Below are 17747 nucleotides of genomic sequence, written 5' to 3'. Positions count from 1 at the left end.
TTTTGCATCTTTGTTCATCAGGGATATTGGTCTGTAGTTTTCTTTTTTTGTTAGGTCCTTTCTTGGTTTTGGTATTAGAGTAATACGGCTTCATAGAATGATTTAGGGAGGATTCCCTCTTTATCTTTTGAAATAAGTTGAGTAGGATTGGTACCAATTCTTCTCTAAATGTCTGATAGAATTCAGTGTTAATCCATCTGCTCCTGGACTTTTTTTTGTTGGCAATTTTTTTTATTACTGTTTCAATATTGCTACTTGTCATTGGTCTGTTCTATTTCCTCCTGGTTTAATCTAGGAGGGTTGTATATTTCCAGAAATGTATCCATCTCCTCTAGGTTTTTTAGTTTTTGTGCACAAAGGTGTTCCTAGTAGCCTTGAATGATCTTTTGTATTTCTGTGGCATTGGTTGTAATATCTCCCATTTGATTTCTAATTGCACTTATTTGGACCTTTTGTTTTCTTTTCTTGGTTAATCTTGCTAATTATCTATCGATTTTGTTTATCTTTTCAAAGAACTAGCTTTTTGTTTCATTTATCTTTTGTATTTTTTTGTTTCAATTTTATTTTGTTCTGCTCTGATCTTTGTTATTTCTTTTCTTTTGCTGGGTTTGGGTTTGGTTTGTTCTTGTTTCGGTAGTTTCTTGAGGTGTGACCTTATTGTCTATTTGTGATCTTTCAGACTTTTTGATGTTGGCATTTATTGCTATGAACTTTCCTCTTAGCACTGCTTTTGCTGTATCTCAGAGGTTTTGATAGGATGTGTCACTATTATTGTTCATTCAAAGAATTTTCTAATTTCCATATTGATTTCATTGTTGACCCAAAGGTCATTCAGGAGCAGATAACTTATTTTCCAATTTCCATGTATTTGTATAATTTTGAGGGTTCCTTTTGGAGTTAATATCCAATTTTATTTTACTTTGGTCTGAGAGAGTACTTGATATAATTTTGATTTTCTTAAACTTATGAAGACTTGTTCTGTGGACTATCATATGGTCTATCTTGGTGAATGTTCCACGTGCTGATGAAAATAATGTATATTCTGCAGTTGTTGGGTAGAATGTTCTGTAAATATCTGTTAAGTCCATTTGTTCTAGGGTACAGTTTAAATCCATTGTTTCTTTGTTGACTTTCTGTCTTGATGACCTGTCTAGTGCTGTCAGTGGAGTATTGAAGTCCCCCACTATTATTGTGTTGCTGTCTATCTCATTTCTTAGGTCTAATAGTAATTGTTTTATAAATTTGGGAGCTCCAGTGTTAGGTGCATATATATTTAGGATTGTGAAATTTTCCTGTTGGGCTAATCCTTTTATCATTATATAATATCCCTCTTTGTCTTTTTAAACTATTATTACTTTAAAGTCTGTTTCATCTGACACAGGAATAGCTACTCCTGCTTGCTTCTGGTGTCCATTTGCATGGAATATCTTCTTCCACCTCTTTACCTTAAGTTTATGTGACTCCTTATGTATCAGGCAAATCTCTTGAAGACAGCGGATACTTGGTTGGTGGATTTTTATTCAGTCTGCCATTCTGTATCTTTTAAGTGGAGCATTTAGGTTATTTACATTCAGCATTAATATTGAGATGTGAGGTACTGTTCTATTCATCAGGCTAGTTTTCTTGTTCCCACCTTAGGTAGACAGAATAATGGTCTTGCAAACACGTCCACATTTTAATCCCTGGGACCTGAGAATGTGTTATGTTACATGACAAAGAGGAATTAAGGTTGCTAATCAGCTGACTTTATAATAAAGGGATTATTCTGGTGTCTTAGTTTGGGCTGCTATAACAAAGTACCATATCCTGAATGGCTTATAAACAACAAAAATTTATTTCTCACAGTTCTGGAGGCTACAACTCCAAGATCAGAGTGCCAGCATGGTTGGGTTCTGGTGAGGGCCCCATCCAGGTTGCAGTCTGCCTACTTCTCATTCATTGTATCCTCACTTGGTAGAAAGAGAGCTAGCTAGCCCTCTGGGCTCTTCTTATAAGGGCACTAATCCCATTCATGAGGGCTTCACTTTCATGACCTAATTACCTCCTCAGGGTCCCACCTCCAAATACTGTCACATTGGGATTAGGGTTTCAACATTTTAATTTTGGGGGGCACATTCAGTCCATTGCACCAGGATTATCTGGGAGACAGAAGAGTTAGTGTCAGTGAGAAAGTCTCAACTGGCTTATTGTTGGCTTTGAATATGGAAGAGGACCACAGGCCAAGGAATATGAGGCTGGCATTTGAAGCTGGAAAAGGCAGGGAATGAGATTCTCTTATAGAGCCTCCAGAAAGAAAGAAAGAAACACAGAAAGAAACACAGCCCTGCCAACACCTTGATTCTGACCTACAGAACTATAATATATTTGTGTGGTTTTTTTTAAGTCACTAAATTTCTGGTAATTTCTTACAGCAGCAATAGGAAACTAATATATACCATCACTTTTTTTTGTTATTTAGTTTTTATTTCATAATCATAAACTTAACTCTGCAATCCAGCAGGCATGGGAGGGAACAAGGAAAACATGGAACCCAAAGGGAACTGCAGCGAGAGCACAAAGATTCTAGGATATTGTGAGCAAATGGGGTGGAGGGGTGCACTCCTGAGCTACAGAAGGAATGGTCTGGTGGTTAAGATAAAACACAAGTCAAACTTATTCAAGTTGTCCACAGTCAGCAATGGTGATCTTCTTGCTGGTCTTGCCATTCCTGGACCCAAAGTGCTCCATGGCCTCCACAATATTCATGCCTTCTTTCACTTTGCCAAAGACATGCTTGCCATCCAACCACTCAGTCTTGGCAGTGCAGATGAAAACCTGGGAACCATTTGTGTTGGGTCCAGCATTTGCCATGGACAAGATGTCAGGACCAGGACCTGTATGCTTTAGGATGAAGTTCTCATCTTCAAATTTCTCCCCATAGATGGACTTGTGCCATTATGGCGTGTGAAGTCACCACCCTGACACATAAACCCTGGAATAATTCTGTGAAAGCAGGAACCCTTATAACCAAATCCTTTCTCTCCAATGCTCAGAGCATGAAAATTTTCTGCTGTTTTTGGAAACTTGTCTGCAAACAGCTCGAAGGAGACGCGGCCCAAGGGCTCGCCGACGACGGCAATGTCAAAGAACATGGTGGGGTTGACCATGGCTGGTAGTATAGGGTTTTCCTCAGTGGCGGCATCTGCAAAGCACACCATCACATTTTTGATAGTTACTTTTCAATTCCAAACACAGCATGTACACACACCGTTTCCTGTACCTTCTTGTAGGCCTAAATATTATATGTACTTCCGAAGTCAGTTTTCATTTGAAGAATTTACTGAACTCTGGGTTTCTTCATTTCTATCCTAATACACTGTGTTTACAACTTCTGTTATACTACTTGTCATATGTATTTTAATTGTTGATTTTCTCTTTCTCCCAAGACTGTTGAGCTCCCAAGACTAGAGGCCAGAGACTTTTCTTTATTCACAACACCTAGCCCATGAATGAATTAAATGAAATGATAAATAAATGACAGTAGAAAGCTCTAAATACTTTCAATTTAGAAGGTACATATTCTGTGTATGAGTTTGTGCATGTGTATGTACTTGGGTGTGTGTGTTTTAGGGAACAGATATTCTGAGAAATGTTTCAATTTGTTTAGTCCTCTAATTCTGATCATCTGCCTCAACCTCCTACCCATCTGGCTGGCAATTCAATCCCTGTTATTACTAGAGTTGTGTATACAAAAGTTCCAGGTTTACGTGGATCTGGTTCCAACACCAAGGTGGTATACCTTACTTTCAAGATAATTAATGTTCAGCCTTCAGTGTTATCAATGATGTGGGGGATGGGGTGGAGTTGGGGGTGGAGGGGGCTGTATACTGGCTTCCTCCAGTGGGGAAAACTCAGAAGCTTCTTGTCACTTCTAGACTTGGGAAGCTATCTTTTATTCACACTAAGCCCTCCTCCTTCAACTTTTTTTTTTCTTTTTTGAGACGGAGTCTCGCCCTGTCACTCAGGCTGGAGTGCAGTGGCGCGATCTCGGCTCACCGCAAGCTCCACCTCCCGGGTTCATGCCATTCTCCTGCCTCAGCTAATTTTTTGTATTTTTTAGTAGAGACGGGGTTTCACCGTGTTAGCCATGATAGTCTCAATATCCTGACCTCGTGATCCACCCGCCTCAACCTCCCAAAGCGCTGGGATTACAGGCATGAGCCACTGCGCCCAGCTCTCCTTCAACATTTCCTTCCATCTGGAAGAGACAAATACAATTCTCCTGTCTAAAAGCCTAGATTTTGCTCTTGAGGCAAGGGAATATACAGGCAGAAGAACAAGGTACAATTAACATCACCACAACAAAATGGTCTGTTCATTTTCTCACCTCAGGAGAGACCCTTTTAAAGACAATCCTCCTCTTGGGTTTTTTTTTTTTTTCTTCCCTCCACAAAAAGCATTTTATTAAAGAGAGAGAGGCAAGTGCCTTTGCATGAAAAAAGGTAGAAGGAACCCCCGTAATGACATGTTGACATTTTTGCCATTCTGACAAGTATGGGGTTCAAATTAAGTCAGACTTAATTTGATTTGGCAAAATAAATAGTGTGACTTTTTATACATTATCTTGACGGTATGAGATTTATATCTAAATGCAAGTCATGACTTTTTCCTCTGTAATATCAATTTTAGTACTTCATAATATAGTATTCTTACCTGGAGCACTTAATTGTTTCCCTATTTATTAGATAGCTATTTTGGGACTATTAGGTCATTTCCAACTTTTTTTCTAGTATAAACAAATTAAAATAAATATCTTTATAGCTAAATCCTTATATAGGTCCTGAATTATTTCACTGTGATATAATTCTGGAAGTGTAATTGATGGTTCAAAAGAATGGGCCAAATTTAAAAGCTTTTGAGCCGGGCGCGGTGGCTCAAGCCTGTAATCCCAGCACTTTGGGAGGCCGAGACGGGCGGATCACGAGGTCAGGAGATCGAGACCATCCTGGCTAACACGGTGAAACCCCGTCTCTACTAAAAATACAAAAAAAAACTAGCTGGGTGAGGTGGCGGGCGCCTGTAGTCCCAGCTACTCGGGAGGCTGAGGCAGGAGAATGGCATAAACCTGGGAGACAGAGCTTGCAGTGAGCTGAGATCCGGCCACTGTACTCCAGCCTGGGTGACAGAGCGAGACTCCGTCTCAAAAAAAAAAAAAAAAAAGCTTTTGATATGAGTTGTTAGGGTCCACTAGAAAAAATATACTTTCACCACAAGTGGCAAAGAATGCCCTTTTGAAATGTTCACCCTGAATAAATAAAAATGGAACCTGTACTAGTTTGCTAATGCTGTCATAACAAAATATTACAGAATGAGTGGCTTAAACAATAGAAATTTATTTTCTCCTAGTTCTGGAGGATGGAGGTCAAAGATAAAGTGCTGGCATTTTGGGGTTCTTCTGAGGCCTCTCCTCCTTGGCTTGCAGATGGTCGTCCCTCTATGCACTTGTGCTCCTGTTGTCTCTTCTTGTGACACCAGACATATTGAAGTAGGGCCCCATCCTAATGACATCATTTTAATGTAATCACCTCTTTTGAAACCTTATCTTCAATTATGGTTACATTTGGAGGTACTGGGAGTTATGACTTCAATATATGAATTTGAGAGTGGGGACCAGGGGTGCACAATTTAGTTCATAGCAGAATCCTAACTGCACAATAAACATGGATGTAATTTTAAAAAGTTGATTTTAAAAAAATCACAGTTGCTGCTTTCTGGAAATATAGCTGGCCATAGTCTTTCCTTTCTTTCTCAGTTCATTCTTTCTCTTTCTATGTATAATTTAGATATATTAAAACACACTCTTTTTAGTGTGTGGTTCTATGACTTGTGTAACCATCACCTTCCATTAGGTTTTTGTAATCAAGCTTGCAGGAGGCATGGAAGCCAAAGGTAGTCTAAATTTCAGTTATATTTTTAAATGTTTTATTTTTGAAGGCTGAGATACCTGTAAGCAAGTTAAAGAAACAAAGTAAACTCAGGCAATGATCTAAAAGGCAAAGTAGAAAAAAATAGTTTTTCCCCCTTAATGACCTAGAGTAGGAAATTGACTGCATCATTTAAGTGTTTACATAACACTCCTTTTATTGACTGTCCCTACCTTTACTGATCTAATCTCCAAAAAGAATCTAACATTCTGGCCTGGTGTGTTGGCTCATGCCTGTAATCCCAGTACTTTGGGAGCCAGAGGCAGGTGGATCACCTGAGGTCAGGAGTTCAAGACCAGCCTGGTCAACACTGTGAAACCCCAACTCTACTAAATATACAAAAATCAGCCAAGAATGGTGGCACATGCCTGTAATTCCAGCTACTCAGGAGGCTGAGGCAGGAGAATGGCTTGAACCCTGGAGGTGGAGATTGCAGTGAGCTGAGATTGCACCACTGCATTCCAGCCTGGGTGTCAGAGTAAGACTCTTGTCTCAAAAAACAAACAAACTGACACAAAAAAACTTAACATTCCAATCATACTGCGTGTATCCTGGCTTTCTTAATGTCTCTACAACATTCTTGTATTGTCTCTGATCATCCCTCCACCCTACTATATGTAAGTTGTCTAGACCTGACATTTGCCTCTATGAAGCTTTATTAGTCAATAGAAATGAAAACCCTAATGGATCCCCATTTAGGTGGTATAGGTCAGGGGATCCCACCTCCCGGGCCATGGACTGGTATCGGTTTATGGTCCATTAGGAACTGGGCCGCACAGCAGGAGGTGAGTGTTGGGTGAGCGAGTGAAGCTTCATCTGTATTTACAGCTGCTCCCCATTGCTCACATTACCTCCTGATCTCCACCTACTGTCACATCAGTGGTGGCATTAGATTCTCATAGGAGCATGAACCCTATTGTGAACTGCACATGCGAGGTATTTAGGTTGTGCACTTCTTATGAGAATCTAATGCCTGATGATCTGAGATGGAGCTGAGGTGGTAATGCTAATGCAGGGGAGTGGCTGCAAATACAGATTAACATTAGCAGGGAGGTTTGACTGCACAGAGACCATAATAAATCACAGACTCATATCAAAACCCTATCAGCAAGTGGCAAGTGACAATTAAGCCATGGCTGGTGGTAGGCTTTATAGTGGCAAGCGAATTGATGTACTTCAATTGTACAGCTACAAGTGGTGGCAGGCTGTCAGAATCTGACACTTATTTTAGTCTGAGCATGGCCTGCCCATTATTTTATTTACCACTTCCATCCGTGCCTCTTTCCCACGCTATGCATTTGTCTCAGTCACAGTTTTGTTAGCCCACAAGCTAACCCTAGCCAAAATGAGTAAAAAACAAATGTCACTGGAGAGCTTCTTTGTCAAGGGGGACAGACCGAATCATGAGACATCAGAAGACATTAAGACTGCCATCAAAAATAAAGCTGCATTTAAAAGAAAACACCAAGAGTCCTACTTAAATTACAGGTTCATTGCAACAGGTGATTAACATTCTACAAGCCCGCTTTGTATAACATATGGCAACTGGCTATCCAGCAAAGCCATGAAACCTTCAAAACTGCTTCTCCACATGGAGACCTAGCACCTTGTATTAAAAGTCAAGGCTTTGGAGTTTTTCAAAAGTTTTTCAAATGAACACAAAGAGCAGAAGCAATTGGCCAGGCACGGTGGCTCACACCTGTAATCCCAGCACTTTGGGAGGCTGAGGTGGGTGGTTGCTTGAGGCCAGGAGTTTGAGACCAGCCTGACCAATATGGCGAAACCCTGTCTCAACTGAAAATACAAAAATTAGCTGGGTGTGGTGGTGTGCACCTGTAGTCCCAGCTACTCGGGAGACTGAGGCATGAGAATCACGTGAACCCAGGAGGCAGAGGTTGCAGTGAGCCAAGATTGTGCCATTGCACTCCAGCCTGGGTGAAAGAGCAAGACCCTGTCTGAAAAACAAACAAACAAAAAACCAGAAGCAATTATTGAAGGCCACCACTTCATCAAATGTATCTGTACTGAGAGCATCATTCTTAGCAGCTAACTGCATTGCTAAAGCTAAGAAGCCCTTTACCGCTGGTGAAGAGTTGTTCCTGCCTGCTGCTAAGGACATTTATCATGAACTTTTAGGAGAGGCTGGAGTTCAAAAGGTGGCACGTGTTCCTTTTTCGGCTAGTACCATAACTAGACAAACTGATGAAATAGCAGAGGATATTGGGGCACAATTGCTAGAGAGGATTAATGCATCACAATGGTATGCAATCCAGGTTAATGAGTCTACCGATGTTGATAACAAGACAACAATGCTTGTTATTGTGCCATATCTTTTTCAGGAGGATGTGCAGGGGGATATGTTATGTGCACTTTTGTTGCCAACCAACACACAGGTGCAGAACTATTCAAGACTTCGAATGATTACATATAGGAAAACGGAATTGGTCATTTTGTGTCAGTATATGCACAGAGTGGCTGACATGACTGGATGACTTTCTGGTTTCACTACTCAGGTCAAAGAGGTCACTTCTGAATGTGAGTCTATGCACTGTGTCATCTATAGAGAAATGCTGGGTAGCTGAAAATCATCACCCAAACTTAACGTTTTGCAGGATGTGATTAAAATTATCAATGACATTAAAGTGCATGCCCTTAACTCACGTCTATTTGTGCAACTCTGTGAGATGTGTATAAGAAATGAGATGCCTTTCTAAAGGTAGATAACTGGCCAGAGTTTTTGAGTTATGAGAGCCACTCCAGAGATTTCTTTTACAAAAACAGTCACCACTGGCAGCACATTTCAGTGACATAGAATGGGTGGCAAAACTTGTTTACTTGTGTGACACATTCAGCCTGCTCAACGAATTCAATCTGTCACTTCAGGGGAGAACAACAACTGTGTTCAAATCAGCAGATAAAGGGGCTGCATTCAAAACCAAACTGGAATTTTGGGGGCGACGAGTGAACATTGGGATTTCTGACATGTTTCAAACATTAGCAGAGATTTTGAAAGAGGCTGAGCCAGGACCTTCTTTCTCCCAGCTGGTGCATGATCACCTAGCTCAGCTTCAAAAGAGTTTCAGCTTTACTTGCCAACCACAAAAAAACCCTGAACTGGGAAGGAATGGATCCACCACCCATTTGTGAATAAGCCAGGAGAACCGATTTTGTCCATACTGGAAGAGGATCAACTGCTTGAGATTGCAGGTGACGGTGACCTTGTATGTTTGAGACAACTTCAAATTTCCATACATTCTGGATTAAAGTCAAGGTGGAATATCCTGAGATTGCCACAAAAGCACTGAAAAGCCTGCTTCCATTTCCAGCATCCTATATTTGTGATGCAGGGTTTTCTGCAGTGACAGCAACCAAAACGAGATTATGGAGTAAACTGGACATAAGCAACACACTTTGGGTGTCACCCCCAGATGGGAACCGGCTAGTTGCAGGAAAACAAGCTCAAGACTCCCACTGATTCTATGTTATAGTGAGTTGTATAATTATTATATTTCATTGAATATTATGATGCAATAATAATAGAAATAAAGTGCACAATAAATGTAATGCACTTGAATCATCCTGAAACTACATCCTGGTCTGTGGAAAAATTGTTTTCATGAAATAGGCCTTTGGTGCCAGAAAGGTTGGGCACTGCTGGTAAACTATTATTTAAAAACAATGTAGGCAAAAACTATCTACTAAAATTGTAAATTCCTAAAGTAACAGTTTTCGTAAGTTATAGTCTTTATTCCTTCGGAAGTTCATCTTTTACTGGTTTAAGATTTGGATGACTCTAAAACAGTGGTGCCATCTCCGCTAACAGTAGCGTCTGCCTCCTGCATTCAAGCAATTCTCCTGCTTAGCCTCCCAAGTAGCTGGGATTACGGCATGCGCCACCACGCATGGGGTTTCAATTTGTTGGCCATGCTGGTCTTGAACTCCTGACCTCAAGTGATCTGCCTGCCTCAGCCCCCCACACAGTGCTGGGATTACAGGCATGAGCCACTGTGCCCAGCCCACTTTCCCTTTTCTTTATTATCAATAGGCAAATCCTGACATTTGAATTTTTTTTTTTCGTAATAACATGGTTAATAGCTTTCTCCTGTCCTCTTTCGTTTTTTTTTCCAATGTAATTTATCACTATCTAACATGCCATATACCACTCTTGTTTACTGTCTGCTTCTTCCTACTAGAATGTAAACATCATGAGGGCAGAGGTTTTTGTCTGTTGTTTACAGCCATATTGCCACCACCAGGCATAGGATTCATATAATTGGACAAACTGAGCACTTACTATGTGCCAGGCATGTATACATGTAGAATCTCTTTAATTTTCACTACAACAGAAAGATGTTTTACTATTCCCATTTTAAGATAATAAAACTGATTACATTTTTAAAAAGGTTAAGTAACTTGCCCAAAGTCACATAACTGGATGGTTACAGGGTAAGTGATAGACCAGACGAGTTTACCCTCAAACTTTAGTCCATCTATTTACCTTTGTTACAATATCCCCCTAACTACTTAACCTAAGATTCAACACATTCCATAGTATCATTTCATAGTATCAAAGACCCTCAACCTGTCTTACCTCTTACTGTTTTCTATCTAAAACTGCCTGCTCCTCTCAAACTAACTGGTCCACTCCCTGTCTCTTGAAGCTTATGTTCCCTCTGGATTTTGCTCAAGTAAACTCCATGTAGAAATCTTTTTTTTTTTCCTTTCCAATTTTTAATTTTAGGTTCAAGGGATACATGTGGAGGTTTGTTATGTGGGTAAATTGTCTTGGGGGTTTGGTGTATAGATAATTTTGTCACCCAAGTCACCGGCATAATACCTTATAGGTAGTTTTTCAGTCCTCACCCTCCTCCCACCCGCCATCCTTAAAAAAGACCTAATGTTCCCTTCTTTTGTGTCCATATGTACTCAATGTGTAGCTCCCACTTATAAGTGAGAACTTGTGGTATTTGGTTTTCTGTTCCAGCCTTAATTTGTTTAGGATACTAACTAGTCTTTGGCTCTGAGGTTCAGTGCAACTTCCAATTCTTTCCTAAATCTCTCCTGAATACTTGAGGATACGGTGAGGAATTCCTCTTAACTTCTTCAGTATTTACCATATAGTTTTGGAGGCTTTTGGTCACGTAATGCCTCATATTAACTATGTCCCACCCCATGTATCTTGCTTGGCACACAAAGGCTCAATAAATGGAAGCCGTTGTAATTTTCTTCCATTCCCATCTGAGTGAGGGCACTAAAAGCAGTGACTTAGGGCTATATGATCTCTCTCTCTGTAAAACGTTCGTCTAACCAACACCTTTAAAAAGCTAACATTCTACTTTTAGGAGGCCGAGGCGGGAGGATCACTAGGTCACGAGTTTGAGACCAGTCCGGCCAACATGTTCACCCTGTCTCTACTAAAAAATACACACATTAGTCAGGAGTGGTGGTGAGTGCCTGTAGTCCCAGCTACTCGGGAGGCTGAGGCAGGAGAATCGCTTGAACCTGGGAGGCAGAGGTTGCAGTAAACCAAGATCGTGCGGTAGCACTCCAGCTTGGGCGAGACTCCGTCTCAAAAAAAGAAAAAACAAAACAAAACACAAAAAACAAGCAAAGCTAACATTCTAGGCCAGGCGCGGTGGCTAACGCCTGTAACCCAGCACTTTGGGAGGCCGAGGCAGATGGATCACCTGAAGTCAGGAGTTCCAGACCAGCCTGACCAACATGGTGAAACCCCATCTCTACTAAAATACAAAAATCAGCCGGGCATGGTGGTGGGCGCCTGTAATCTCAGCTACTCAGGAGGCTGAGGCAGGAGAACAGCTTGAACCCAGGAGGCGGAGGCTGCTGAGCCGAGATTGCCCCACTGCACTCCAGCCTCGGCAACAAAAGTGAAACTCATCCCCCAAAAAAAAAAACAAAAACAAAAAACTAACATTCTAGTTGAAAGAAAGCAACACATGGATGATGTAAATTACACATAAAAACCCATTCACTGAGGTTAAATGAAAATTTTGGAGTATGCCAAGGGGACCTGAAAGGGCCTTCTTCTGAGAGGGCGTCGTGGGAGGGCTTCAAGGATGGCGGGAGGGTGGCAGGGATGTAGCGCCTCGTCTGGTTCGTAATGTCGGAATCTCTTTGGTTCCGTTGTCTTTCACACCGCCGCCTCGGGCTCGCTTTTGCGCAGGGCCACGTGGCAAAGTTTTAGTTTAACCGCATGTCGGCCCACCGTAAACGGTTAATAACCGCCTTCGTGGACCAGGCCTCTGCCCTCCATCTTTGTGCGGGCGGGAGGTGGGGCGGGGACGCCAGGTGTAGCGGACAAGCGGAAAGGCGGCGGGTAGATCCGGGCCCCCAACCCCAACGTCAAGTTTTCAAAAAGCCCGCGCGTGGCGCCCCAGGCCGCATCCGCTGGGAATGGCCCCCAGCGCGCCTCCTGCTCTCTCCCCTGCAAAGCCCTGGGCTGCAGAAGGCGAGGGGGTGGCAGACAGGCTCTGCATGCTGGGGGCGCCGGGGCAAGCGCGCACCGGGGAGCGCGCCCGTCCAACAGCTGCCGAAAACGGAAGTGGGTGCGAGGGGATCACGGTGATTGGCTGAACTGACATGTCTCTCAAGGGGCTGGCGCGAACGCCACTGCGGAGTTGGGCGCGGGGATGAGGATAGGGGAGGGGGAGAAACACTGGGAACAGCCGCAGTGCTAGGAGGAAATGAATCGCGGCGGTGCGCGGAGGGCAGGGAGGGACCCATGTCAAGGGACAGTAGGGCGCTCGGGAATGAGAGCGAGCTGGCAGAAGGGGAGGCGGGAGCGGCACAGGCCGCGGGCTTGAATAGACCGCGGAGGGCGGGGAGTCCGTGATCTAGAGCGGCGCTGCGGCGCGGTAGGCGGGATTAAGGGGAGCGAGGCGGGGATTGGAGGGCAGCCCTAGGCTGCCGTACGTCGGCGGTGACGCACGCCTCGGGGAGGGTGCGCGCGCGTTCAGCGGCCTCTTTGTGTGGTGCCCAGATAGGGGAGCGGAGGTGGCGGCGGCGGTAGCGGTGGCCTTGGTTGTCTTCCAGTCTCCTCGGCTCGCCCTTTCGCCGGCACCGCTCCCCTTCCCTCCCCCTTCCTTTCTTCCTTCCTTCCCTCCCCTTCCCTTTTTCCCTTCCCTGTCGGCGACCGGCGGGGGTGGCTCCAGCAACGGCTGGGCCCAAGCTGTGTAGAGGCCTTAACCAACGATAACGGCGGCGACGGCGAAACCTCGGAGCTCGCAGGGCGGGGGCAAGGCCCGAGCCTTGGAGATGGAGAATTCCCAGTTGTGTAAGCTGTTCATCGGCGGCCTCAATGTGCAGACGAGTGAGTCGGGCCTGCGCGGCCACTTTGAGGCCTTTGGGACTCTGACGGACTGCGTGGTGGTGGTGAATCCCCAGACCAAGCGCTCCCGTTGCTTTGGCTTCGTGACCTACTCCAATGTGGAGGAGGCCGACGCCGCCATGGCCGCCTCGCCCCATGCCGTGGACGGCAACACTGTGGAGCTGAAGCGGGCGGTGTCCCGGGAGGATTCGGCGCGGCCCGGTGCCCACGCCAAGGTTAAGAAGCTCTTTGTCGGCGGCCTTAAGGGAGACGTGGCTGAGGGCGACCTGATCGAGCACTTCTCGCAGTTTGGCACCGTGGAAAAGGCCGAGATTATTGCCGACAAGCAGTCCGGCAAGAAGCGTGGATTCGGCTTCGTGTATTTTCAGAATCACGACGCGGCAGACAAGGCCGCGGTGGTCAAGTTCCATCCGATTCAGGGCCATCGCGTGGAGGTGAAGAAGGCAGTCCCCAAGGAGGATATCTACTCCGGTGGGGGTGGAGGCGGCTCCCGATCCTCCCGGGGCGGCCGAGGCGGCCGGGGGCGCGGCGGTGGTCGAGACCAGAACGGCCTTTCCAAGGGCGGCGGCGGCGGTTACAACAGCTACGGTGGTTACGGCGGCGGCGGTGGCGGCGGCTACAATGCTTACGGAGGCGGCGGCGGCGGTTCGTCCTACGGTGGGAACGACTACGGTAACGGCTTCGGCGGCTTCGGCAGCTACAGTCAGCATCAGTCCTCTTATGGGCCCATGAAGAGCGGCGGCGGCGGCGGAGGCAGCAGCTGGGGCGGTCGCAGTAATAGTGGACCTTACAGAGGCGGCTATGGAGGTGGGGGTGGCTATGGAGGGAGCTCCTTCTAAAAGAAAATTTAAAATGCCTGGGAGTGGCTATTGGGGTAGCTCTTTTCAACAACCCAAGTGGGGTCAACTCCTAAGCCCCACCCCCTCACACACACACCACCGCCTTCCCTGTTTTGCCCTTGGGGGAGCCACTTCTAAGGCTGCTTACCCTTGGGGGTGTTCCTCTATTTGCCTGCCACCTCTCTTGTCTCTCCCTCTGAAGATGGACTCGGCCCCACATACACATTTTTGTGTTACAGTCATTGATGGACTCTATTTTTTTATTATTACTTGGACCTTGGTCGTTTTTATACTAGCAAAATGTCTTGTTTTAATTTGTGTTTTTTGGGGGGAGGGAGGGAGTGAACTTGCTGATTCTGTAGCAAAACCTGGGCGGGGGTTGGGGTGGGGGGTAGTTTACTTTGTTGTAAGGACTTGATAACCTGGCTACAGCGTTTTCTATGAAATCTACTTGGATCCCATGCCTGAAATTTGGAAGCATATGTACAAAAATCATTTTTACGTTTTATTTTTAATAAATCATTGTGTTTGACCGTACATGTCTAACATTTCTTTTCTAGGATCCATTCCGTACCGTTTTTAAGGGATATTTGTTTAAGACTTTACGTGTTAATTCTTTATTCTTGATGTGTACTTAGAGAAACTTAAGAGGTCCTGTGGTTCCCCCCCCCCCCCCGCCCCCCGTTGCCCTGCTAGTTGCGTGTTGAATTATATCCCTTTCAGGCAAAACTTTTGAAGTGGTGGATGTGGCTTTTTAAACTCCTAAGTTTCTGTGCATCCATCTCTTGTACTAAGCGATTTGCTTACCATCTTGACATGGTCGGTCATTTCTATGACAATTTACTTCAAACTGTGTACTGTGTAGTTCTATATAGTTTGTGTTAAGCATGTCATTCATATAAACTGTTTAAAATTTTCCAGATGGCCTAGTTTCATCCCTCTTACTGGTTTATCTGTAATGAATGGTTAAAAATAAGGGTTATATTTTACCCTCAGATGCGTTTTTGTACTTTCAGAGCAGGTTTAAACGGTTTTTTTTTCCCCCTATATCTGAACTGTTGTCCTCATGGAAATCCTTTTCCTGATCTTTGTAGCACCACCTACTGGCAGAATGGCAGAGTAGCTGCGAAACAATTTGTTTAAAAACTTGCTTAGGACAATTGCATCAGATATAGAAGTTTTGCCATCAGAATTCTTTGCAGACTTGGAAGTTACACGTTTGCTTGTAACTGAGATGGGCTTCACAGGAATGTAGTTGCCAGTTCATATCACAATTGCCCTTTCTATATGAGGTTTGAAAATGTAAACTGCTATGCATAGCTTGGGCAATAGCCCTAAATTGCTATGACAACTAATGAACCAGCTACGTATACTGGTATTTTAGGTGCAAGTTGTAAAGCAAAATATCTGTGTATTCTGCTTGGTTAACAAATGTATATTTGTAGCCCTTTCATGCAATAGCATTCAAGTTGTTGTTTATAAGAGAAGAAAAAACTGATAATAGGAGAAAATTGCCTTTCTGAATAGAAATATAGAATAGCAACGTTTATGGATATCACAAATAAAGAATTCAATTCTTTACATGATTGAGTGAGAGTATGTATAACCTGGTGGGTGGGTTCAGAGTACCTTTTAATCTAGTGTGCTTAACTTGATGTTATGATAATATTTAACTTAAATATTTGACTTAAATATTGATGTTGAAGGCTCAAAGCTATACTAAGAAACTTTCTGAAAGATTATTGGGCTTTAAAATAAAATAATATTTTAATATTGAACCATTTTTTAACTTTTTGTCACTGTTCAATTCCTAAAGGTCTAGTTCTTGCCAGATTTTTTTTTTTTTTCTGATTGACAGGGCTTTTAAAGAAGTATGAAGAAAGGTTAAGACTATTAGGCTAAGTTATGGCTGCTCAGTAGTCACTTTGACAAAGGGTAGCGGATGCTTGGTACAAATAGTGTTATATCCTCTGACAAATGGGGTGAATGTTTTTGCACATTGATGTGATTAACACATAGTCAAATCCTTTGCTCTCAAATCTACAGTTTCCATACATTTCTTTTTTTAAATTCTAGTCATATACAAATTACATGTGGGCTACTTCATTTGGTAATTTGGTCCAACTTTTTGTTGGCTGTAGAGTGGCCTCTAGGATACAGAAAATGATTCTGAGATTTTTCATTGCAATTGTTAAATACTGCTCTGCTTGACTTACTCAGTTTTGGTGGGAAGACCTGGGTCAATTGGAATAGTAGTTCACCTTTCTCAGGGTTTTCAGTTTAATAAGGTTATTGTCATTTTATATTCCCAACATGGGAATATAGTGGCTTCTAAAGTTTGCAATTGAATTATGTAACAGGATTTTCTGTTTATTAGGAAGGCAACCTGTCCTGTTCGTGGTATATTAACACTTCATTGTCATGTGTCTACCCTTAAAATTGCTATAAACTGTAGTGAAGAAAAAACTATAGTGGTATTTAGTCACTTCTGGGTTCCTCTTGTCACTTTATATGCAAAAGCATTTTGGCATGTGGGACTTGGGGAGGACGGACAACTGGTTGTATGTTTTGACCCCTTCCACCTATGAGAATTATCTGAACATTATTCAGATTTAAGAGTTCATGGGAGCAGGTGGTACAGAACCTAGTGTTGAATATAATTTTCGTGCTATGCTTGAATGTATTTTGACGGATTAGCAAAACAAAAGTGAACCTCCTATTTTTAATCCTCCTATTTTTCATCTTAATGTGAAGAATTTTTGCATTTACATTCTTTTAAAAGTCTAAATTCAGTAGTCTTTAGTTGAAAGTGGTTTGAAAGGCAGTTAAAGATGATACAGGTTGAGTATCCCTTATCTGAAATTCTTGGGCCCAGAAGTGTTTTAAGTTTGGATTTTTTTCAATTTTTGAATATTTGCATTATATTTACCAGCTGAGCAGCTCTCATACAAAAATGTAAAATCCAAAATGCTCCAATGAGCATTTCTTTTCAATGTCATGTCTGCACTCAAAAAATTTCAGATTTTGGAGCATTTTGGAGTTTTTGATTGGAATACTTACCTGTAGTGTTTCAGGTCATTTAAAAAGCTCTCATTGGTACTGATTTACTGTATCCAAAAAAAAAAAAAAAAGCTTGCAAATGGTTAAGGTTCACAGTGAACTATCAAATCAGAGTGACGATTCACAGTGATAGCTATCAAATCAGAATGACTATACTGATTGATTGTACCCATTCACCCATTGTTAGTGATTTGGAACATCTCATATTCAAATCTAATTTTCATAATTTTTGTTTTTAAATAAACCTAAAAATTAAGGATACTCGAGAATTTTGCTTTATGATTTCCTTCAAAACCAGAAGTGACAGTATCAATTACTGGATTTGTAGGCTTATTTAGTTTACCTTTTAAGTGTGCTTAAGTTTTGAGAATTTGCATTTTAGGTTAAATTTTGTCTGCCTGTGTCTGCTGATTGCAGATAGGCATTTGCATGTTGGATTTTGAGCAGAACTGCATCTAGACTGCATGGATTTTACCCAAAAAAACAGCACTTGCACTTAGGGTGTCTTTCTAAATCTTAACCAACTTACCGAATCAC

General features: G+C 42.8%; 2 protein-coding genes and 1 pseudogene across 11 annotated transcripts in view; 2 read left to right on the top strand and 1 right to left on the bottom strand.

The window, feature by feature from the left end:
• The window catches only part of KLHL3 (kelch like family member 3), a 272614-nt gene that overhangs the window by 123515 nt on the left and 131352 nt on the right, over positions 1-17747 (top strand). The window lies entirely within an intron of this gene.
• LOC101011085 lies at positions 2497-12528 on the bottom strand (annotated as a pseudogene).
• HNRNPA0 (heterogeneous nuclear ribonucleoprotein A0) lies at positions 12914-15928 on the top strand. Its single transcript, XM_003900144.5, has one exon. It carries the CDS (start codon positions 13239-13241, stop codon positions 14148-14150), a length of 912 nt encoding a protein of 303 aa, XP_003900193.1. The 5' UTR covers positions 12914-13238; the 3' UTR covers positions 14151-15928.

This window comes from Papio anubis, chromosome 5 (genome assembly GCF_008728515.1).
Source record: "Papio anubis isolate 15944 chromosome 5, Panubis1.0, whole genome shotgun sequence".
Taxonomy (NCBI): Eukaryota; Metazoa; Chordata; class Mammalia; order Primates; family Cercopithecidae; genus Papio; species Papio anubis.
This window is presented reverse-complemented; position numbering and strand designations above follow the sequence as displayed.

Excerpts from the sequence above, each read along its gene's own strand:
- HNRNPA0 (XM_003900144.5), top strand. The coding sequence starts at position 13,239 with ATGGAGAATTCCCAGTTGTGTAAGCTGTTCATCGGCGGCCTCAATGTG.